Source organism: Callospermophilus lateralis, chromosome 13 (assembly GCF_048772815.1).
Source record: "Callospermophilus lateralis isolate mCalLat2 chromosome 13, mCalLat2.hap1, whole genome shotgun sequence".
NCBI lineage: Eukaryota > Metazoa > Chordata > Mammalia > Rodentia > Sciuridae > Callospermophilus > Callospermophilus lateralis.
Window position 1 is genome coordinate 63,933,358 of NC_135317.1, and position 24,442 is coordinate 63,957,799.

General features: G+C 33.7%; 1 protein-coding gene across 1 annotated transcript in view; it reads left to right on the plus strand.

Moving 5' to 3' along the window:
* The window catches only part of Eprs1 (glutamyl-prolyl-tRNA synthetase 1), a 75,485-nt gene that overhangs the window by 13,765 nt on the left and 37,278 nt on the right, over window positions 1-24,442 (plus strand). The window contains exons 7-17 of the mRNA XM_076873118.1: window positions 1,537-1,663; window positions 2,321-2,513; window positions 4,000-4,171; window positions 5,658-5,891; window positions 7,772-7,856; window positions 8,269-8,328; window positions 12,876-12,986; window positions 15,534-15,670; window positions 16,857-17,064; window positions 17,688-17,800; window positions 22,100-22,217. Of these exons, the coding sequence (XP_076729233.1) occupies window positions 1,537-1,663; window positions 2,321-2,513; window positions 4,000-4,171; window positions 5,658-5,891; window positions 7,772-7,856; window positions 8,269-8,328; window positions 12,876-12,986; window positions 15,534-15,670; window positions 16,857-17,064; window positions 17,688-17,800; window positions 22,100-22,217 (1,558 nt within the window). The remainder of the gene's footprint in view (window positions 1-1,536; window positions 1,664-2,320; window positions 2,514-3,999; window positions 4,172-5,657; window positions 5,892-7,771; window positions 7,857-8,268; window positions 8,329-12,875; window positions 12,987-15,533; window positions 15,671-16,856; window positions 17,065-17,687; window positions 17,801-22,099; window positions 22,218-24,442) is intronic.

Here is a 24,442-nt window from a genome sequence, read left to right on the forward strand (position 1 = left end):
TTTAGTCTTACTCTTAGCTAACACGAATGTTCCAGATACTACCAAGTATTTTACATACTTATTATCCGTATGTGCATATACTACAAAGTATTTTTCATAAAAATAAATCATTAATCCTAAAACCCCTGTGAGGAAGGCACTGTTACAATCTGTTGTACAGATGGTTTCATAAAGTGATTCATAGGATGTTTTAGTAACTTATCAAACCTACACCATTTGGCTTCAGAGTCCATGCAACTGATGATCATGCTGCTTGTGTTTGTTATGAGTGGTAGAATCCTAATTCTGCATCACTACTAACTAATGTACTTTCTTTAGCTCTTATGACAGAGGTTTTCTTTTGAGCTGATTATTTGAGTTGTTTTGTGAATATTTTATAATCCTATTAGCTTTCTTGAGGTTTGGGAATTGTTAGAATGGCATGCATTATTTTAGAGTCACGTAACTTTATTTAAGCACAAGCTATGTTTTCATTTCATTTCATTGCCCCCCTCCCCCCACCTTTTTTTTTTTTTTTTTTGGTGGTAGGCATTTAACCCAGGGCCTCATGTATTTGTCTGCATTGACTTCTGCATATAAAGCCTTCTTGAAATTAAATAGTTGATCTGGAATGCTGTATGAATTTCTAAAAGACTGATTGATTTAAAGAATAATGCAGAGACATACAAGGGATTGTATTTTTCCCTCCTATGTTGGATATCAAGTTAGATTAAAGATGTACTGTGTAATTAGTGACTGTCTTAAACAGTCACTGCTACAATTATCAGTTGAAACTAATAAAAATTAGGGAAAGCTAATTATTTAAACTACTTCATGCCTTGTTTTTTGCCCAGTTGAATGTATTTTTAACACAAGTGGTACAGGATGTTGTTTTTGACCCACAGCACTGATAGAGGAAATTGATCAATAATGCCTCTGATTCCTTATCATTGTCAGCTGCTTATAGAAACAGAATGGTATTTTCATAGATTTGGATTCATAGAGTATTGATGCTAGGGTGAAACTTACCACTTAGTTAAAATCTTTTTATTGGCATTTGAAAAAACTAAAGCCTACAGAAGTAAGGTGGCTTTTCTTTGGATTCCTAATTCTCATTTACTCTCAGATTTAGCCATCATGATGCAGTGACAGTGTCAGGTGCTATTCTTTAGTGGTTATTAGGTGGGTATCCAGTTCCCAGTAGCAACAGGTCTTATTAAAAATGCACTACCAGGTAGCATTGGCAACAGTTTTGGAAGCAGTTTTCCTCTAACTGAATGACCATTCCTTTTGAAAAACAGAAAAATATTTTCTTTATGGTTGTAATGTTTGTAAATGTTTTTCCCTTTGTCAGCTTTTGCATATGAAGTTGTTTCTTATGATTATAAATGTTGTAGTCTTTTGTCTCTGTTAGGCTTAGATTTTTTATCATAGTACTTCTTAGAAAATGATTGAAGTACCAATTAGATTTTTGTTTAGTTCTCCTCAAAAAGGTTAAGTTTAAGTATTTAGTTAAAACTTGTTAATGAGTTTCTTTGTGAAATGTTTTTGTTTTAGTTACTTACACATTGGGCATGCAAAAGCTGCTCTTCTGAACCAGCACTACCAGGTTAACTTTAAAGGGAAACTGATCATGAGATTTGATGACACAAATCCTGAAAAAGAAAAGGAAGATTTTGAGAAGGTAATTAAAATTGTAGATGACCTCTTTTTCAGAAAGTTCATTAAAAATAGAGGGTGACCTGATTCCTTTATGGTATGAACATAAATTTTGTTTGATAGCTGCTTTTTACCTTTCATCTGTATGTTCCATATCCTAGACCTAAGCGAAGAAATGTTGAGTTCCCATACCAAGAATTTAATTTATTTTTCTCTCTCTAATCACTGCAGAATTTACCTACATGCTATATTTTCCTGTGAGTACCAGTTTCACTGGAGGCAGGTTTCCTTTTTGTCATATAATCTTAAGTTTATGAATAAAATGAATACTAAATAGATATTGGAAAATGTGGTTTTCTAGCCTCTTACATCTTTATTCAGAAGAACTACAGAGGGGCAAATGATTGTCAGTATAACCAATAACAACCAGCTTTTCCAGAGTAAATTGAAAGCTCCATCATTAGACCAGCTTTCCCAACTGGAAATTTGGAAGATCATATACTGAATATCTGTCTCTCTCTTTTTTCTTTTCTGATCTAATGTCATACAACTTCCATAACCATTTTCAGGCTGTTAAAGACTGATGGTATTTTATGACATGTGCTCAGAATGCAGTATCAAGGATTAAAATGCACAAGAAAGTGCAAGATGTACTAATGGTTATTTTGATTTCTTATTGCAGGTTATCTTGGAAGATGTTGCATTGTTGCATATCAAACCAGATCAATTTACTTATACTTCAGATCATTTTGAAACTATAATGAAATATGCAGAGAAATTAATCCAAGAAGGGAAGGCTTATGTGGATGATACTCCTGCTGAGCAGATGAAAGCAGAACGTGAACAGAGGATAGAGTCCAAACATAGAAAAAACTGTAAGGCACATTTAGTATCTTATATTTTAATTGATTCTTTTATTATGTTTCTTAAGTAGCACATGATTTCTTTTTTGTGAAAGATGCTGGTTTAAAACACTTTCAAAATTATAATTTGTACATTGATTAATCTCATTGAGATCTTTTTTCTTCATCATCTTTACATTCTTACTGTTTTTATTAGCATCACAGTTGCATATGAAGTGTCCATGCCTGTAATCTTTCTTATTACATGCAGTCATTTGCAGTGCATTTATTTTATTTGAAGGATTCCTTCTGTAATATTCTATAGTTCTTTTAATTTAAATAATTAACATTTGTAGATACTTTTTTTTTTTTTTTTTTTTGATGGTGCTGGCCCTGATTGAGCTCAGGGACACAATACCATTTCTAAAATGTTTGATGATAATGCTTTTAGCACCCAAGTCTTCCTTTCAGTATGTGGATACATGTGAGTATAATATATAAACTTAATGTTACCCTGTATCTCTGAAATTTCACATGACTGAAGAGCATACCTTTCTTACTCATAACTTGTGTCCTAAACTTCTAAACTGTGCTGTTTCATTTTGTAATTATGTTGCCAGAACTTCTGTAATGTTTAAGTCTTGAATGTTACATTTGAGAAATATAGTAAATTTAATTTATCATAGTAAGCCTTTTTTATCTACATTTTCAAAAAATGTTAACTAGACTTTTGAATCTATTTTGATTGTTGAGTACAGGTAAAATGTCTATTATGTCTTCAGAAGTTTCCAACAAGAAGGGTTATTTAAGAGTTCTTTCTTACAGTAGAGGGGTAGGCTTTTAATATTCTGATATAGGTAGGACTGTAGTCTCTCAGGACATAGAGTCCTTTTTTCTGGAATTAAAACTTTCTTCTTTATTGTACACTTTTTTTTCTGTCATCTCTCGTTTTCTCGGATCCAAGAGTTTCCTGCTTCTCATTGGGATGACTGAAGGGACTTGCAGGGAGCCCACGGGCTCAGGCTCTCAGCCCGAGCCGTGTTCTTCAGACGGGCACGGGCTGCAGCGCCAACGCCTGTGGGCCCCAAGGGCCAGGCCAAACTTGCTCTGTCCTGTGGGCATGAGGCAGCAAAGGAAGAGAATGCTTCTACTTTAAAGGCACAGTGTTAAGTTTGGGTGGGGAAGAAGACAAGGGCTTGACCAGTTGTGCCATGAATGGAAAATGAGAAATATCAGATGAGAAAAACCTCTTCTCTTATCCTTAATTTCTGCTGTATCAGGAAATGGGTTGACTTTATCCTTTAAACATATTTAGAGTGTATTTTCTATTTTGTCAGATAACTTTCATAAGGAAATGTTCTTGGTGTCAGATATTTTAACTGTTAACAATGTGTTTAAACCAAGGGAGCATGTTTATAATATAAAATGAAGATTTGCATTGAATTACAAAGTAATTTTATTTCAACCAAGTTAGTAATTAATACATTATATAAACTGTAATATAACTATCATTTTATAGCTGTTGAGAAGAATCTACAAATGTGGGAAGAAATGAAAAAAGGGAGCCAGTTTGGTCAGTCTTGTTGCTTGCGAGCAAAAATTGACATGAGTAGTAATAATGGTTGCATGAGGGACCCAACTCTTTATCGCTGCAAAATTCAACCACACCCAAGAACTGGGAACAAATACAAGTAAGTGAATTTCTTTTCATATTGCTAGATAGCCTTCTTGCTTTTGCTTTGATTTACCCTATAAACATGGAATAGATGTAGAAAAGTCAGGAAATCAGGATCTTTTTTTATCCATAGATTAAGCTGCAAGCCTTTTAAAAAGGCTTATGTGTTAAAGTTATTTCATAGGTCATTTTAATCTATACAACTTTTTGAGTCTGTCTAAATTTGCTTTTCATGTATTGATTGGGTAGGTATACTGTGGTGTATATCTTTAGATAAAGATTTTTCTCTTTTTGTAATAAATTCTAGGCATAAGGTGACTTAGAAAAGTGATGGTATAAAAATATACTGAAATGTGAACAATATAAGAAAACAATTTTTTTTTTCAAGTGTTTAGTTTTACTGTGTAGGTTTTCAAAGTAACAGGGTTTTTTGTTGTAAGAATGTGTGTATCTGTGTGTCTGTGTGTGTCCCCTACACTAGGGATGGAACCCAGGGCAGTGCTCTTCCACTGAATATACATTTTCAGTATCAAAAATTGCAACCATGTGTGAGTTTTTTGAAAATAGCTGCCACTCTTCCCAGCCCTGATTCTCCTCAAGGTTTCCTTTGTAGTATAATGTAATGGTTTCTTAACTTGTGTCTTAACTAGAAGATAATATAATAATATCTCTTTAAAAGTTGAGTTTTATTCTGTCACATTTTAAGCAGAACGGTAATTAACCTAATAATTTTCTTTCTTTTTTTTAAACTTACAAAACATTGTTTTACTCCCATTTTGTTATGTTGTTGTTATTGTATGCTTGTGTATGTGGGAGGGGGGGTGATTGGGATTGAACCCAGGGCCTTGGGGGTATTAGGCAAGCAACTGAGTTACATCCCCAGCTGTAAAATACTGTTCTTGAATACACTTAACTACAACACTGTTAAGACCTTTAGGTATCTATTAGAGGGATTATTAAAAAATATTCAAAAGCTAAATTCTTTCAGAGCTGTCATAAATATTGCATATTGGTTCCTACCATGTTTTATATTGGTCATTGTAGAAATATGATTATAGAATTTGCCAAGCCAATACCCAATTGTGTATAAAATTACAGATATGCTTTTTAATTTGAATGTTGAGTTGGGCTACTGACTTATCTCCCATCACCCCCAGTACTGGGCATTAAACCTAGGGGCACTTTTCCATTGAGCTACATCCCTGGTCTTTTTATTTTGAGATAGAGTCTCACTTAATTACCAAGGTGGGCCTCAAACTTGTAATCCTCCTGCTTCAGTCTCTGGAAGGAATTACAGGCCTACACTACTACACCCAGCAGACCATTGTTTTCAAAAGCTGATAATGTTTTGTTATATTTTGAGTTGAGTCATAAATCTGTTTGTTTTTAAAAAACTCTTATAATGTATGTTTTAGATTTGTATTGCTGCTTGTAAATACTTTTTCTGACAAGTGTAAAATATTGCATGTTGATTTTTAAACATTCTCTTTTTTTTCCCCTAGTGTTTATCCTACATATGATTTTGCCTGCCCCATAGTTGACAGCATTGAAGGTGTTACACATGCCCTGAGAACAACAGAATATCATGACAGAGATGAGCAGTTTTATTGGATTATTGAAGCTTTAGGAATAAGAAAACCATATATTTGGGAATATAGTAGACTAAATCTTAACAACACAGTGCTGTCCAAAAGAAAACTCACGTGGTTTGTCAACGAAGGACTGGTTGATGGATGGTACGTTTAATATTACCTAGAATTGACAAAGAAACAAAAAACCTATACCAGTGATTTTTTTTTTTTTTTTTAACCTGCTTTAGATCTGGAAGGTGGTATAATAAGCCTATAGAATTCCTGACTCATACCTTCATTTCAACTAGTACATTAGGGCTTCCCCTCCTTGCAAACTTGCTGCAAACTTGGATGCCTACTGTGGACCAGTACACATGGGAATGAAACACATACATGAGGTCATATCCTCTGCAGAACTCACAAGAGTTCTAGGAAAGTTTTTTAATAGAAAAGTGGTTTTGATTTTATTTCTTTGTAGATCTGATTACCATTTTCTACATTGCTATGACTCTGAGATTTTTCATTCACAGAAGCCAAAATACTCCTGAGGTAAGGTAAGGATATAAATGGTCTCTGCCTCAGGTGAGAACCCATCTTATTGGTGAAGCAATTCCCAAAAGATTCAGACGTAGAAAGAGTTTTAAATTTCTGTAGCATATTAGTGTATTCCACATGGGATTCTTTTTTTTTTTGGTGCTGGGGATTGAACCCATGGTCTTGTGCACACAAGGCAAGCACTCTACTAATTGAGCTGTATCCCCCGCTCCCTAAGAAAGATAAGTGTAAAAATGAAAGTGATTTTATTTCCATGTATCTTTGTTATTTATTTGTTTGTTTGTTTGTTTTTTGGACTGGGGATCAGACCCACGGCCTCTTATATTCTAGGTGAGCACTCTACCACTGAGCTATATCCCTGGGCCATTTTTATTTTATTTTGAGATGGGGTTTCATTAAGTTGTCCAGGATGGTGTTGAACTCTCTATCCTCTTGTCTTAGTCTCCTGAGTAGTTGAGATTATAGGTGTGTTATTACGTTAAGCCCTACCCAGGTATTTGTAAAAGAAGCCTGGTTATCATATTTAAGAAGTCTAAAAAAATTCTTTTTAACTTACATTAACAAAGAAAAATTTTTTTTGGTGTTGGGGGGGCGAGGTGCTCACAATTGACCCAGGAATGCTTTACCATTTTTTTGAGACGGGGGGCTCATCAAGTTGCTTAGGGTCTCACTGAGTTGCTGAGACTGGCCTCAAACTTTCAATCTTCCTACTTTAGCCTCCTGACCTGCTGTGATTATAGGCATGCAGCACTAAGCCCAGCATAGGTTAACAAAAATTTGTATATTAGCTTATGTTAGTATCAACATGCTGGTGACCAAGTTACAAAATATATATTTTTTACTATGGAGCTGAAAAAAGTCAGGTTTATCTTGGACCCCATACAAAATATGCTATTTCATACTTAGTGAGGTTTGGAAATTCCTGCAGAATATCATTTACCTATATATACATTCGTACATGTGTATTTATACACGGATGGCATATCATTTCTGATTCTCATGGTCATATGTAGAATTGGACTTTGAATATTTGTTAAATAAAAATCAAATGAAGATGTACTAATGCGTGTGTTTTCCTTCTTTGAAAGTAATCAATATTTCATCATTGTATTTTTTAGTATTTTTTAGTTGTAGATGGACATGTTATCTTTATTTATCTTTAAGGATCAAACCCAAGGCCTCAAATTCTAGGCAAGTGCTTTACCACTGAGCCACAACCCCAGCCCTCTTATTTTTTTTGGAAATGTACTTTTGCTATTTCCAGAAATGCATTTATTTATAACAACATGTAACTAGAAAGTAGTTTTTCTCTTTCATGGACTTGGATGCATTGATACTGAAATCTCTCCAATGACTGTAACCAATTCTTAGCCCAAATATTTAATAAGCTGAATACAATTTATAATTCATTAAGAATCTTCTATTCTCTGTATCTGCACATTGAAAAGAACAAACAAACTTGGTATTTAAAAATTATGCATATTTTCCAGGGATGACCCAAGGTTTCCCACAGTTCGTGGTGTACTAAGAAGAGGGATGACAGTTGAAGGACTGAAACAGTTCATTGCTGCTCAAGTGAGTTTTGGTTTCTTTTCTAGTGTCTGTTTGAATTCTCAAGTATCTCAGTTAATCTCCCTCTGGGTATTATTATCTTTGTTCTTTGTATTCCCTATTTATGCCTTATGTTACAAGGGCAGAAATTTTACAAAGGGAGTAAGTATAGCACATATTTATAATAGTGGAAAATTGGTAATGACCTAAATTCCTAAGCTAGTATTAGACAAAGCAGCTGCAATCTTTTACTCAGTAAAATACATGATGTTGACTGAGCAGTCTGTAAACTGAGCTTTGACAAAAACTGTTCAAAGGTAACAATTTAAATTTGAAAATATTAGAGTTTATTTTTTTCTAAACATGAGCTTGACTTTAAGTAAAAAACAATTCTACCTAATAATATTTATTCTTAACTTTATTATTGTTTTTCAAGGGCTCCTCACGTTCAGTTGTAAACATGGAATGGGACAAAATCTGGGCATTTAACAAAAAGGTACATGCTTAACTCTCAGTTCTTTTTCCTCCTGCCTAACTCAAGTAATGTATATATGTAGAATTCATTAGTGTGCATATGGTAGAGAAAAATTTGTGAAGAGTATTGTCATTTTGCAGACTTTCAGGAAAATGGAATGTTTTCCTTTTTTAAATAACTACTCCAGCAAGTACCAATAATTGAAACAAACTTGGAGGTCAGGGAAATGATAGTAGTTTTTTCCTTAAATCTTTTACAAACACTTTGCATTTCATTTTTCTGCTTTCAAGCTGCGAGCACTCTGTAAGAAGGTATTAATGCTTTTATTTGCCTTATTTAAATATAGCTTCTAGCATATTACATGTTATGCCCTGAGATGTTATACAGCTTTGAAGCACAATCACATTTATATAAAAGACTTGTTCATACAAATACACTGAAAATGCATTATTCCTAGTTTTATAAAATGTGTCCTCTTGTCTTAATGACAAAGGGAAGCCTTGACTAACTTCATTCTGCTGTTCCCTTGTGTGGTTTAGAGGACAGAAGAGTTTTGAAATTACATTTTTTATTGAGTTGTCTTGAAGGTTTATTAATGGTAATTTCTGTGTCTTATTGAATGTAGCTATTTTTAAAAAAAGACTTTGTTTAACTGAAAAATCAAATGAGGAATATTGCATATTGACATTATTAATTACTAATTGGAAGCAGATGCTTGGACACTATAATAAGGCAAATCATTAAAAGTGCCATGTTTTAAACTTTGGTTTCTGTGATTGTGTTCTGTAAATTCTTTGTTGGGATTGCTGCTTGATTGTGCTTATGTCTTGTCTCAAGAAATAGTTGCTTGTCTTGCATGTGTGTTGAATTTATTTTATTTAGTCCTTTGTTTTTAGTCAATTTTTCAATCATAAAGGAATTATTAATTGGTTTTTTCTGTTGCTGCAGTTACTAATAAATCTGAATAGAATTACAGGCAAAGTTAACTTTGATATACCTTTTATTAATAATCCAATATTTAAGGATTTAAGTTTTGTGGGTAGGTACCAAGGATTTAATCTAAGCACACTTTACCACTGTGCTATATCCCCAATACCCCTTTTTATTTTGAGACAGGGCTTCAATAAGTTGATGAGGCTTCCCTTGAACTTGTGATTCTCCTGTCTCAGCCTCCTGAGTCACTGGGATTACGAGCATGGGCCACCGTGTCCTGCCTGAAGATTTAAGTTTTAATCAAGTTATATATACCTGGTTCAAATGTATGAAATATATTTCATTTAGATAATTCTGTAAAATCTGTTGAAGTTAAACAACATAATCTCCTGTCATTCCTTCCATTTTCTTTTTCTAGAGAAACCACTTTCATTTCTCTTAGATAATTCTTTTGGCATTTATTGCCCCAATGAAATGAAATGAAATGCTATCGCTAAATGAAATGTTGCTACTTTTGTTTTTAGTTTTTGGTGTGATCAGTTATCTTCTCATGATTGAATGTGAGGATTTAGGTCTCTTAATTTTTCTCATCACCTTTTGGTTTCCTCCATGGTTGATTTGTGTCATTTCCCCCCTCATTTGTTTACTTTTCTCATTCTTTCTCAAAGTCAATGGATTTACTGAATTTCCTACCAAGATGCTCATGTATCTCTTGTGTTCTTTGAGTTTCATCATGAAAACATCTCTGCCAGGGTTTTTATGCTGTTTTGTTGGGATCTAGAGTAGTGGCCTGTTTTGCTTCTGAGACATAGCTGACTGTTCAGGTCTCTCTTTATTCCCTGGGAATTCCCTTTTCCCTGTAATGGTCTCCTGTTTTCTGGGTCTTCCCTCTTAGTTTTTTGTTTTTGTTTTTGTTTTGAGACCAGAGTCCATGTTGCTAAGCTGGTCTCAAAGTCCTGGACTCAAGCATTTCTTTTGACTTAGCCTCCTAGATAACTGGAACTATATATAGGAATATACCACCAAGCGTAGCTATTCCTTTTCTTTTTTTTTTTTTTTTTTTTTGTACAAGAGATTTAGTTATCATTGAGCTATTTTTTTCTTTTTTTGTTTACCCTCTTGCTTTGCTTTTGTATACCCTCTGGAAGATCCCTGAGAAGAGAAGTATGAAATGAAGAATTTTTGAGACCTTGCGAATAACCTGGTTTTTAATTTGAAATTTCATGATAGTATTCCCAGTTTGGGCATGTGGGTCCTGCTTTTGAAACTCATTCCTTAAATTCTGGGAATTTTTCTTAAATTCTTTTTTTTTTTTTCTTACTTTTTTCTTTCTCTCAAGGACTTGTGCATGGGAAGCACATGCTGTACCACTGAGCTGTAACCTCAGCCCCTATCTAACTGTATTTTCTTTCTTCTCTCTGGAACTTTTCTTGTGCATATTTTAGACCTTCTGGACTGGTCCTCTAATTTTATTTTCTCTCTTTACCTCCCCCTCTCTCCTTCTCCTTCTGTGTCTACCCCCATTGAACTCAAGCTATGTTGCCCAGACTGGCCTTGAACTTGTGATTCTCCTGCCTCAGCCCCCAGAGTAGCTGGGATTACAGGCTTTCACCACTATGTCTAGCTATCTTTAGTTTTATTAAGATTTAAACTTTTCAGTCCAGGCAGAAGAGTCACAGCTTTTAGGTGTTCATTTCAGACCTGTTAATATGTTTCTCTGAACCTATATTTACTGCTTCATTTAAAAAAAATACACGTATGTTAGTATTTTAGTAGTGAGTTAACAGTTTTCCCTAGTTCTCATCCCTCTCACCCCTTGCATCTGTCCCCAACTAATAAAGAATGTGGAGACTTATCTCCCTTGCCCTCAAAGAAGTAGTCTTACAATGAAAAATTGGAATAATCCCCAGAAATTAAACAGGAAGCTGTTCCGGTTGAAGTATATTAAGGAGTCTGGAGACCTACTCTGTTTAGTCGCATGTACTTGGATACCTATCAGGACACCACTGAAGCAGAAACGTTTTTAGATTTATATAATTTTAGAGCAAAAAAGGACTTTTGAATCCAAGATTTGCCAGACTTGCCTGGTCCTGACCATCCTTCACAATGCTTGCTTAAAACTAGATTTCCAGACTTTACTTCAGACAATGTCACCATAATTCTTTAGGTTTAAGTGGCCTGGGATTGTGCTCACAGTTGCCTCAGTGATTAGTCTACCATTGGAAACAGTCTTTTACTTTTTTTGTCAGCTGTGGAAACTGAGCTGCAGTGAACGGAACTAAGATAGGATTGTCTTGTAGCATCTTTAAAAAATTTTTATCTTGGTGGCTTAAATAATAAACTGAGTTGTCACAAATAAAATCTTGTATCATTTTTACTCAGTAGAAGCTGAGAGAAGGAACCCGTAACTAGTAAGAATGACCTTTAAGCCTCTAGGAAAATTCAGGTAAACAGTAAAATCTAGAGAGACTAGATGTTAATTTAATATTGGCATATAATACAAGCAGAGAGGTGTAGCAGAAGAGGGAAATTTAAGTAGTACTTTTAAACTTTGCATAAATGATCTTCTGAGAATGGATTCTTTGAGTTTATTCAGAATTTCCATATTATTCAACATACCTTCAAAGCAAAAGAAAAGCCATTCTGACAATAGTAACAGTAAAAAAATATAAAACAAAGGAAAGTTTAATTAGCCATGCCACTTCCTGCACCCTTCTAAATGGTAGGGAAAACAAAAAACTAGTGCATTTGATTCTATATTTGCTTTCATCTGTATTTTCTTGCTAAAGGTTTTATATAGTACCTAAATATTAACTATGATAATTGTTTATTATGGATAATTTTAATTTGAATAGTAACTGAGAGAAGTATGTAGACTTCTGAAGGGGTTACTCCTATTGTTTTTAGGTAGGAAAGGTTATAGTGTAGTAAGTATGACAATTCATTCCATTATTCTGCAGATATTTGTTCCTTGCTAGGTACTGGAAATATAGTGGTTCTTATTGTTGTATACACAGGTTGAGTATCCTTTATCCAAAATGCTTGGAATCAGAAGTGTTTCAAATTTTGGATTTTCCGATTAGGGATTCCCAACCTGAATGTGCATATAGACCAATAGAATTATCTTGTTTATACTTTTAATCTAAAAAGTTGCCTTATTATAGTGATCAAATGTCGGTCTGCTTTTGATGGTAATGTGTTGCCTAATACCGATGATAATAAATTAAACTGAAAACAGAAATATCTATAGTTCCTTAAAATGGATTTCTCCAACAATACAAAATTGAAAATCACATTTACCTAAAGAGATGAATGTGTAATCCTACAAGATTTCTCCTACCTTCAAATACCAAATTTAAAGATTATTTTCAAAATATTTCTAGTATAATTAAGTTGAATTCTCTTCACTTGCCAATAGTTATTCTTGGGGAAGAAACTAAATCCTTTATGTTGTCTCAATTGATGATTGTTTTCTTTTTTTTCCCGACTTGACAGTTAAATATTCAAAAAGATAAACCAAAAAAATTAGTAAATGCAGTAACAAAGCCAGTTAGTGTTCTTGTTCGGTTACTTATTTTATTTATGATACTTACAAAATATTTCAGTTTTTTAATATGAAGATGTGTTTGTTGTAGGTTATTGATCCAGTGGCTCCACGATATGTTGCATTATTGAAGAAAGAAGTGATCCCAGTGAATGTCCTTGAAGCTCAGGAGGAGATGAAAGAAGTAGCCAAACACCCAAAGGTCACCCTACAGTTTTACTAATGTTTTCTCTCTTAAAAGAAGGAGCAAGATTATAAAAATAAAAATGTACTTAATGGAAGTAGCATGATTTGGGGATAATTTTCAATTCAGCATTACTTGTCAGGATTTGATGCCAGTTGAAGCAAATCTTTTTGTAAGTTTCTTACTGGAGAAATTGATTCTACCACTGTATAATATGGCACAAAGCTGTTACGTGCTTGGTGCTCATTTTTTATTCTGTAGAGATAAACATATTAGATAAAAAGAGATTCTTCCTGGAATCATTCTGAAAGATGAGATATTAAAATTCACATTCTTTATTTGGAAGCTAAGATAACATTTGTTCTCTAGGTTGTTAACAGTACCTTTGTCTTTAAACCAAAACATTCAAAACACATACACACACACAACACACACTTTTCCTTTTTCTGGGGGTGATGGAACTGGGACACAAAACCAGGGCCTCACACATGATGGACAAATGTTTTAACACTGAGCTATGCCCCTGTCCCTTAGATCTGCTAATATTGAATCACAACTCCAGAGTCTGTCACAGTGCATTTTGGAAAATATCTGTGAAGTAAAAGTGATTACTATCCATCTGAATTTCAAATTTAAATCTTAGATGTGGGTAGCAGAGAGTTCCTTTTAGGTAAGCCAGGATTATTGTTGTAACTGCTTGGATGACAGTCTTCAAGCAAAAATATGGGTTGGTTTTGTGTGTGTGTGTGTTTGTGTGTGGTGCTGGGATTGAACCCAGGGCCTTGTGCATGCAAGGCATGCACTCTACTAACTGAGCTATATTCCCAGCCCTCCACTTCTAGTTTTGCAAGTTGTCTAAAAATCTTTGGTCATAGACCAGTTCACTCATGTAGTTACAGATTAAGTCTATTATAAGTGAATGGGGGGCTGGGGATGTGGCTCAAGCAGTAGCGTGCTTGCCTGGCATGCATGTGGCCCGGGTTCAATCCTCAGCAACACATACAAAAAAAACAAAGATGTTGTGTCCGCTGAAAAGAAGTGAAGGGCTATGAACATTCTAAATTGTAGCCATATATAATTGTCTTTCTATGTATGACTTTAGCTACTTTTTAAAATTATTTTATTATTTACATTTATTTTATTATGTATTCACTTAATTTTGGTACTAGAAATTGAATCCAGAGGTGCTTTTCCACTGAGCTACATCCCCAGCCCTTTTTATTTTTTATTGTGAGACAGGATCTAGCTAAGTTGCTAGGCTGACCTGGAATTTGGAGTCCTCCTGCCTCTTCCTTCCAAACCACTCAGATTATAGATATGCACCATCATACCCAGCAAGAATCAAATTTTTTGAGTGCTTATTTGTTAAGATGACAGTTGTAATCAAATAGCTTAAATTCCTAAGTACTGCTTATTGTTAAATAACTAATTGATTAGGGAGCACACTTTTTTTGAGTTTTTTGGGTTTTTTTTTTTTGGTACCAGGAGTTGAACTCAGGGGCACTTAACCATTGAGCCACATCCCCAGCCCTTTTTTATATTTTATTTAGAGACAGGGTCTTGCTGAGTTGCTTGGGGTCTCGATAAGTTGCTGAGGCCAACTTTGATCTTATGATCTTCCTGCCTCAGTCTCCTGAACCTCTGGGATTACAGATGTGCGCCACTATACCTGGTTAGGAAACACACTCTTAAATTGTGACTGGACTACTAATTTAATCTGTGGAGTTGTCATTATTAATATTTCCCTCATTTATTTTTCTGTATTTAATCAGTATGCATTCCATTTTAAGCTCAGTTGTATTATTAGTTATTATAATTCACATTTTTCTCAGATGCATTGTCACAGTTATTGAACAATGATTAAACAATTACAGTTTACATTTCTTTCAAAGGGTCTTCTCACAGATTTTTTTCTTGTGAACTCTGTCAAACAAAAACTGAAACCTAACAAAGACAGCATTCTTTTTATTCTCCATATCTCTTATTCTCCATATACAATGCACACTGGAACAGCAGAAGAACATTTCTCTATCCATACACGTATGTTACACTTTCTTCAAAGTTTGGCTTTTTAAATATGAAAGGTCCACAATTTCCTGCCACAGTAGTATGTTTTCTTTTATAAATTCTATAACCACTGAGCAGGAATAACTTTTTTTCTCCTTTGGTGCAGAATCAGTGAGATTCTGAGGATAACAAAGCATTTTCTGATATAATACTGTTTTAGGTATGAAATCAGTGAGTGATTAGATTGTCCTAGGCTACAAGGAATCTTAGAGTCAGGGTGTCTTACCTAACACCATTTCTACTCTGAGGCCAATGTGACTTTTTCTGATAGCTGTTAACTGTTTAAATGCTAAAATCAGAATTGAGACTATTTATGTTAAAGTAAATGTATGGCAGAAAAGTAAAGCATTTTCTTTCTAATATATTAGTGGAGTTTTTAAAGTGTGATAATACAGATCACTTTGGTTAAAGAATAAAATGAATGAATGAATGAATTTTACTGCTGGGTTCAATAAATTATTGCTTCAACCAACACTGTCCTTTCTTTACATTCACCAGAATCCTGATATTGGCTTGAAGCCTTTGTGGTATAGCCCCAAAGTTTTCATTGAAGGTGCTGATGCAGAGACTTTTTCAGAGGGTGAGATGGTTACATTTATAAATTGGGGCAACATCATCATTACTAAAATATACAAGTAAGAACTTTTTTGTTTGTTTTCAGATAAATATGGAAAAAAGTCTTTTGTGTTCATTATTTATTAAACATTACTTAATTCAGACCAATTCATGTTGCTGACTAGTAAATCTGCCCAGATATACATAGATACTGCGAACTCTGGACACAATTTCTTAAAGTATATGTTGCAGTTTACTAATAGTCTATCAGGATATGTTTTATTTGTGATGTTAAAAATGCCTACATCTAGACACAAAAAATAGTGCTTTAGACATCATTCTTATCATGTCATTGTATAGTTAGTTATCGGGTGGGAGGATGCTTTGAACAGGATTTTATATTTAAACTTTCTCCTGATATTTACTTGAAAATTGGTTAATGTTAATGATGAATTTTACTTTCTAATTAATATGCTATGTGTGCTTATTAATTTAATTTTTAGTTCATACCAATGAACATAGTATGCTTAAGACTTACTTATGTAAGTTCTGAACTGCATTATGTGTTATTACATATGATGCAAGTAATTGTTAGATATTTTTAAATATAACATTTTGTATTTTATAATGTTTAATGCAGGTCATTTAAATTTATAAGTATATTCATGTTCTTCATCATGTGTAGGGATCTGTTGTCACATACCTCGATAGCAGAGATTACATTTTATTCCTCTTATTAATATATGCCTAGCATATATTAAAAATTCAAATATTCATATGTATATATTTTAAGGTGCTTTTTTGTTTGTTTGTTTGTTTTTAGTTGTCAGTGAACCTTTATTTATCTGTATGCAGTGCTGAGAATTGAACCTAGTGTCTCACACATGTGAGGCAAGCACTCTACCACTGAGCCACAACCCCAGCCCCTCAAATATATGTTTGATTTCAGATTTTTCCAAAGAAAATTTCTTTTTGGTACCAGGGATTGAACCTAGGGGTACTTAAGAGGGAGAGGGAGCCCCATTCTTTTTCATTTTTTTAGAAACAGGGTCTGGTAAGTTGCTTAGGGTCTCACTAAGTTGCTGAGACTGACTTTGAACTTAGATCCTCCTGCCTCAGCCTCCCAAGCTGCTATGTGCCACCACACCCGGCCCATCAAAAGAAAATAATAAATTATTTTCTAGTAATTTAATTATTGTCAAATAAAATAATGCACATATAGCAGTTATAGTTTATTTTCTTTGAATATTTTTCAAACATATCTAGAAATGCAGATGGAAAAATTGTATCTCTTGATGCAAAATTGAATTTGGAGAACAAAGACTACAAGAAAACTACCAAGATCACTTGGCTTGCTGAAACTACACATGCTCTTCCAATTCCAGCAATCTGTGTCACTTATGAGCACTTGATCACGAAGCCAGTGCTAGGAAAAGATGAGGATTTTAAGCAGTATGTCAATAAGAACAGTAAGGTAACTTCTAAAATAAGCCATATTTCATCTTTCTTTATTATATAAACTTTTCTTTAACATTTTTAAAATCAATTTTAAGTATTTTGGTTTCTCAAGTAATATAAAAAAGATTCATAGAATTTTATTTAAATAAAAAGATGTTAAACAATAATGTTCTCATGTTATAAATGATAGTGAAACAGTGAAGTAACTTGCCTGAAGACAGAAGTGAGGCTGTATTCAAACCCATGCACCTTAGCTCCAGAGCCCCTGCACTCTGTTATGCCTTTCAGTTTAGTCTGTTATGTGTTTCTTCCATTGTATTTTATATTTATAGTGGGGAATTAATTTAACTTTGAGTCAGGGTCTTTCTGTGTTGCCCAGGGTAGTCACTAATTCTTAGGCTCAATTGATCCTCCTGCCTCAATCTCCTGAGTGCTAAGATTACAGTCACACGTCACATGTGGCTTGTCACTGATTTATTTTCACAGATTGCTGTTTCAGTTTTTGTGCTTAAGTAGTAATCTTTTAAGCACATCTGTTTAAAATGAGGCTATTTCAGCTACTACAAAAACTGCTTGCATTTTAGAGTTGTCTGTGCTCTAATTTGAAAAAGTGATTTTGGTCTTATGTTGTCTTTATAGCATGAAGAACTAATGCTAGGGGATCCCTGCCTTAAGGATTTGAAAAAAGGAGACATTATACAACTCCAGAGAAGAGGATTCTTCATATGTGATCAGCCTTATGAGCCTGTGAGGTAAGTAATTATAATTAGACATCTAAACAAAAATACTTAAAATTCTTAGAGTTTATTTTAAAAGTTGGATTTTCACTAAAATGTCACACCTAATCAATTTCTGCTCAATTGTATGTTTTATATTTAATATTTCAGAATTAAGTAATTTACTTTAACAACTAATTGAAATAACATAGCGTACATTGAGTATTAATAAATTATTTTTTTCTATCCCACTTTAAAAAAATTTATTTTGAAATAGAGTTGTGCTGAGTTGCCCAGACTAGCATCAAGCTTGTGATTCTCCTGCTTTAGCCTCTGAGTAGCTGAGATGTGTGCCCCCACACCTACTTGGTTTTATTCTTTTCTGGTCTGTTTTTCGTGGCCACCAGTCTATTTTTAGCAGTTTTTTTCCCTGCTTAAAAATTCTTGTTAGTTTCAGAGTGAAAATCTCAATTTTCTTGTTTGAAATACAAGGTTATTATTGTCTTTCTACCTATTTGAGCCATAACTGTTGCAATTTACCTCACCCTGATCCCCCCATGTTCAACATACTGGACTGTGTAGACTTTTCCGAAAGCATCAGTTGTCTTTGAAACTTTGGGCCTTTTCCTGGAATGTCTCTGCTTCTTTATCTTCATCTCAGTTTCCTTTTAAAACGTGCTTCCTCCAGAGCTTTTTGTATTCTTCTAGTCTCATTAGGTACCCAACCTCTGTCACCATAGCATTTGGCATTTCTCTCTTTAGCATATTTATTAAACACTGTTAAAACTGTATCTTTTTTTTTTTAATACACTTTTTTTGTTGTTAGTGGATCTTTATTTTACTTATATGCAGTGCTAAGGATTGAACCTAGTGCTTCCCACATGCTAGGCAGGCGCTCTATCACCGAGCCACAACTCCATCCCCAAACTGTATCTTTTTGTTTATTTTGTTTCTACCTCTAGAATTTAAGCTTATTAAGAGAGGTACTTTTTTCTTATTCATCTTGACACTTTTAGTCAAAAAAGATCATGCATTCATGCATGCAAACAGTATACAGTGCCCGCTCCTTAGGGAGTTCTCATTGAATGTGTGATGGTGGTGGTATTATTAACTAGAGTAACAGAGTAATAAGTTCTTGATTTATTATCAAAAAGTTGTTGGACTTTTCAATAGATAGTGTATAGCCACATACAAAAGAGTAAAGTTGGATTCTTGCCTCTGTATATACAGAAATTCACTCAAAATGGAGACCTAAATATAAACACAAAAATTATAACACTGTCAGAACAAAACAAGAAACTATATAACCTTGGCAGTGCTTTCTCTTTTGGGTTGGAGGGTGTTCTGGGCATTGAAGTCAGGGGCACTTGGCCACTGAGCCATATCCCCAGCTCTATTTTGTGTTTTTTATCAAGAAAATGAAAACATTACCCACAGAACAAGAGAGAATATTTGTATACATATCTGATAAAGGGCTTATATTCAGAATAAATATTCTTGTAACTCAATAAAAAGACAGTCCACTTAAATATGGGAAAAGGATTTGAATAGACATTTCTCCAGAGCAGATATACAAATGGTAAGCAATCTCACAAAAAGATGCTTGATATCATAGGGAAATGCAGGTCAAAACCACAGTGAAATAATCACTCCATATCCACTGTATAAGCTAAAAATAAACAGATAATAACAAATGTTGGAGAGAATGTAGAGGAATTTGAGCTCTTATGTTGATGTAGTATTGTAAAATGACCACTTTAGAAAACAGTTTGGTAGCTTCTCCAAAAGTAGATCTAGAGTTATCATTTGATCCATCAGTTCTGCTTCTGTGTTTATATTCAAAAAGAATAAGAATATGTCACATAAAAACTTGTACATAAATGCACATGGCATGATTCATAATTACCAAAAAATAGAAGCAACCCAAATGTCCAAACTAACAAACACACAAATTGCAGTACATTAATACAACTAAGTATTGCTTATCTGTAAAAGGACTGAAGTACTACAACACTGATGAACTTTGTAAACATTAAGTGAAAGAAGCCAGTTATAATGGTTGGGCATGGTGGCACATGCCTATCTATAATCCCAGTGTCTCTGGAGACTGAGGCAGGTGGATCATGAGTTCAAAGCTAGCCTTAGCAACCAGGAGACACTAAGCAACTCAGTGAGACTCTGTCTTCTTTAAATAAAATAGAAAATAGGGCTGGGGATGTGGCTCAGTGGTTGAGTGCCCCTGAGTTAAATCCCTGGTATCAAAAAAAAAAAAAAAAGCAAATCATAACACTACATATTATATCCCATCTATAAAATGTCCAGAATGGACAAATCCATAGAAACAAAGTAGGTCAGTGGTTACCAGGGACTAGAAGAAGAGGATGACAGGGGAGTGATAGATAAAGGGTTTCTTTTTGACATAATGTAAATGTCCTAAAATTACATGGTAATGGTCGAATAGTTTGGTATAACCATTGAATTGTTTCTTGTTGTTGTTTGTTTATTTGTTTTTAAGAAAAAGGAAAAAGAGTTGTATTGCTTTATTAGCAAAGGAGAAACACAAGGCCTCCTCTATTGCATATCAATGTACCTAGTATAAGAAATAGGCACAAAAGGAGCCTCTGGGTACAGTTGACAATGGGGAACTCACTTGAAGTTTATGACATTGTGATAATGATAAGGGAGATATATCAGACTCAAAAATATCCTATGCTCCAACCCTTGAATTCAACCTGGGAGAAACAAAGATTAAAGCACAGTTTTTGTATATGCTGGATTATCCAACCCTCTCCTGGGATGATATTTGTTGTATAAATTAAATGCACAGATAACATTCATAAGGATTGTTTCAGAATATGAATTTAAGAAATGGTCCAAAACTAGAAAACATAAAAGAAGGTTATAGGTGTAGAATGGAAAATTAGAAATTAAAAAAAATGTTTCTGGCAGCCATAGTTGTGGCTCAGTGAGAGAGTGCTTTCCTAGCATTTGTGAGGCACTGGGTTTGATCCCCAGCACCGCATAAAAATAAACTAATAAAATTAAGGTATTGTGTCCATCTACAAATAAAAAACATATTTAAAAAAAAAAAGAAGAGAAACCTGGATCAGAAAATATTTTGTCTGGTAAAGTAATTTTCTTGTGCTAAAGTCCAAGATGAAAGAGGACAAAGCTAAAGATGTAAAGAAATTTTGAATGTCTAAGTAAGTTTTAGACAGTTTGCAGAAGGTAGATTCCAAAAAGTTTGTGTGTGTGAGTAAATTTACTATAATTAGCACAAAGTTATTTGAACTTCATAAACTGATACAAAGCAAAGTCTGAAGTATTGATCTGTACTTATCTATCAAGATAATTTTCTTGTATTTGTTAGTTTTTATCCCTTAGGGAAACTAAGTTTTAAAGGAATTAGGGTTTGTATCTATTTTAAAGTCTTAAATGATTACTGGTTGACAAACAGCTATTATTTTAGGTTATAACAATATATTTGACACCCTAAATAAATGTGACTGTATGTACACACACACACACACACACACACACACACACACACCTGAGAACTATATTTGTCTGAATGGAGTACTTTTTAAAATAATGAATTTTGGGGCATATGAATTATTTTAAGCTATTAAAAATATTGAAGAGGGGCTGGGGTTGTGGCTTAGCGGTAGAGCGCTCATCTAGCATGTGCAAGGCTCTGGGTTCGATCCTCAGTACCACATAAAAATAAATAAATAAAATAGAAGTATTGTGTACAAAAAAAAAAGATAAAATTAAAAAAAATGCATTAAAAATATTGAAGAGATAGAACTTGTTAGTAAATTATTTCTTTCTCTTTTTACTTTAGCATTTAACACCAAATTTGCAGAAGTCGTAGTCTTAGAGGAAGTGGGTCATAGTTAATTACAGTACCCTTTAAAATTGAAAAATTCTCATAAAATAAATATTTTACAGAGATTCTTCTTTTAAGCAGATTAGATGTGGTATGGCAGATGAATTTTCTTTAAGTTGAGAGGTATACTAGTTAATATCCACTAATGCTGTTTCTGTTGGAGGCAGGATATATGTACTTTTGCCCTGGGATTAGCTGTTTGTACCTATGAAAGTTCATAAATTGGAAGTTTCTAACAAGAGCAGCTAATTTTAACTCATGTACTTATTGTTTTTGAACTATGCTGAAGAGCTTCTGATTTGAATAGTAAGAGAATGAATGAGTTCTACTTTGAAAAGTGTTAGTTCTGTGATGTTGAATTTCTCTGGGAATTCACTTTTGCTTTTTGTTTATATGATTTTGTTCAGATAAAATTTTTGTCCCTTCATTTTTTTTTTTTTTTTTAGCCCATATAGTTGCAAAGAAGCCCCATGCATTTTGATATACATTCCTGATGGACATACAAAGGAAATGCCAACATTTGGGTCAAAGGAAAAGGCCAAAGTGGAAACCACAAAAAATGAGGTAAATATTCACTTTGTTTACAGAAAATCACTGATCTTTCTATCTTAAGGTTTATAATATGTGTTTGTATAAATGACTCATATTTGACTGAAGAAAGACCATAACTGCTACTTTTTTTGCATTTCGTTATCATTGTCATCTTTTTAGGTTATGATTTTTAAAAGTTAATTTTATCATGTCAAAAAGTATAAAGACTACATTAAAAGAATATTTTTAAAAGATATTCTTTTTTCTTCCTAATAGAGCTGCAGGAGTTTTGTTTTTTGGACAGTATTAGAAATTAAACCCAGGGCCTTTCACATGTTAGACAAGCCCTGAGAGATACCTCCCACTCCCTTCTAATTTTGAGGTAAGGTCTTGCTAAGTTGCCTAGGTTGTCTTCAATCTTGCAGTCCTCCTGCCTTAGCCTCCGAAGTAGCTGGAATTACAGGTGTCTGCCACCATGTCTGGCTAGAGAACGTATATTTTTAATAGCTAGTCTAATTTGGTTAGGAGCATTGTATTCAGCCAATAGCTTCTCATTTTATAAGTGGGTAGTGGTGATCCTTGCCAGAAATCACAAAACTCCCAAGTTACAGAGTTAAAACATTGAGCTGATTTTTTTGGCTCCCTATTTTTACTTTTTTTTACTGAATTTTGGTGCCTCTTGGAAAAGAACTCCCTGTGGTATTTAAGGTTCAGAAAAGGAAAATGGGACAGGAGCTGCTATGATGTGATTAATGAGAAAATGTTTACTTGACTTGGAAAATGTGAACATGAACATTTTCTAATCCGTTTTCTTCTTGGTGGTAATATTTAGTAATCTGTGCAAGAGTGAGTTAGGAGTCCGCCTAGCAATGAAGGTCAGGAGGGACATTTTAGATGGAAACACAGGTTTTGTTCTTGTACAAGGTGGTAAATTTGAGAGATGATGACATGTATAGAGAAATAGGGAGACAGGTTTATTTTACAGATTTAGGTAAACTAAAGTTCTCTTGATCTTTCTCAGTTCATAGCACCCTTAGTTTATCAGAAGTATTTTCATGGCACCTCTAGTCTAAATGAAATTCTTAACATTAAGTAGTTACATTCTAACAAGTAGATAAATATTTATGTCCTAATACTTGGTATCTCTTTGAAAAATAATCCACATAAATTGAAGAAAAGATATTTTTTGAAAGGTAATTTTAAATTTCATTCTGAAACAAGAATGAAAATTAATGATTTTTCTTTCAACTTGTGTATCATTTTAAGAATGAAATAAAAATTAACATATTTAACATTTAAGAACAAATACCCTTGTGCAGTTATTTTATAATAATAAGTATATACCAACAGTTCCTAAACTTTTTGGCCTCAGGACCCTACACTCTTTTATATGTGTGTGTGTGTGTGTGTGTGTGTGTGTGTGTGTGTGTGTGATGCTAGGAATCAACACCAGGTTTCATGCATGCTAAGCAGGCACTCTATCACTAAACTATACCCCCAGCTCAGGGACTCCTTAAAAATTCTTCGTTTACATAGGTTATAAGTATTTACCATACTAAAAAATAACATTGAGAAGTTTTAGAAGAATTTATTAATTTATGTTAAAATAACAATAAATCCAAATACAATAAACATTAGTAAAGCTATTTTCTAAAGCAAAATGTATTTTCTAAAGTAAAGTTTAAATTTAGAAGAGTTGTATAGTTTTCTCTTTAATGTCTGACTTGAGCCTCTGAAAATCTGTACTAAACACTCATGAAGAGAATGAAAACAAAAGACAAATTATGTAATCAAAATAGCTGTGACCTTAGACCCCCTTTGAAAGTGTTTTCTGAACCCTCTGGGGATGATCTGAAGATCACACTTTGAGATTGTGATAGTGTGTATCGAAGAATAAGTACAAGATGAGAAGTTTGACTACTATTTCCTCATTGGTCCCAGTTCTCACCTGCACCTCTCATCTTTTTTTGTTTTTGTTGTTTTTAGTTATGTATGACAGTAAAGTATAATTTGATATATTTATACAAACATGAAGTAGATCTTATTCTAATTAGGATTCCGGTCTTGTGACTACACATGATATAGAGATTCATTGTGGCATATTTATATATGTACATAGGACAGTTAAGTCAGATTCATTTCACTGTCTTCTTATTTCTTGTTCCTCTTCCCTTCATTCCCGTTTGTCTAATCTACTGAACTTTTATGCTATAAATTAATATGTGTTCTTGAAGAACTTTTTGTTCTGTATATAACAT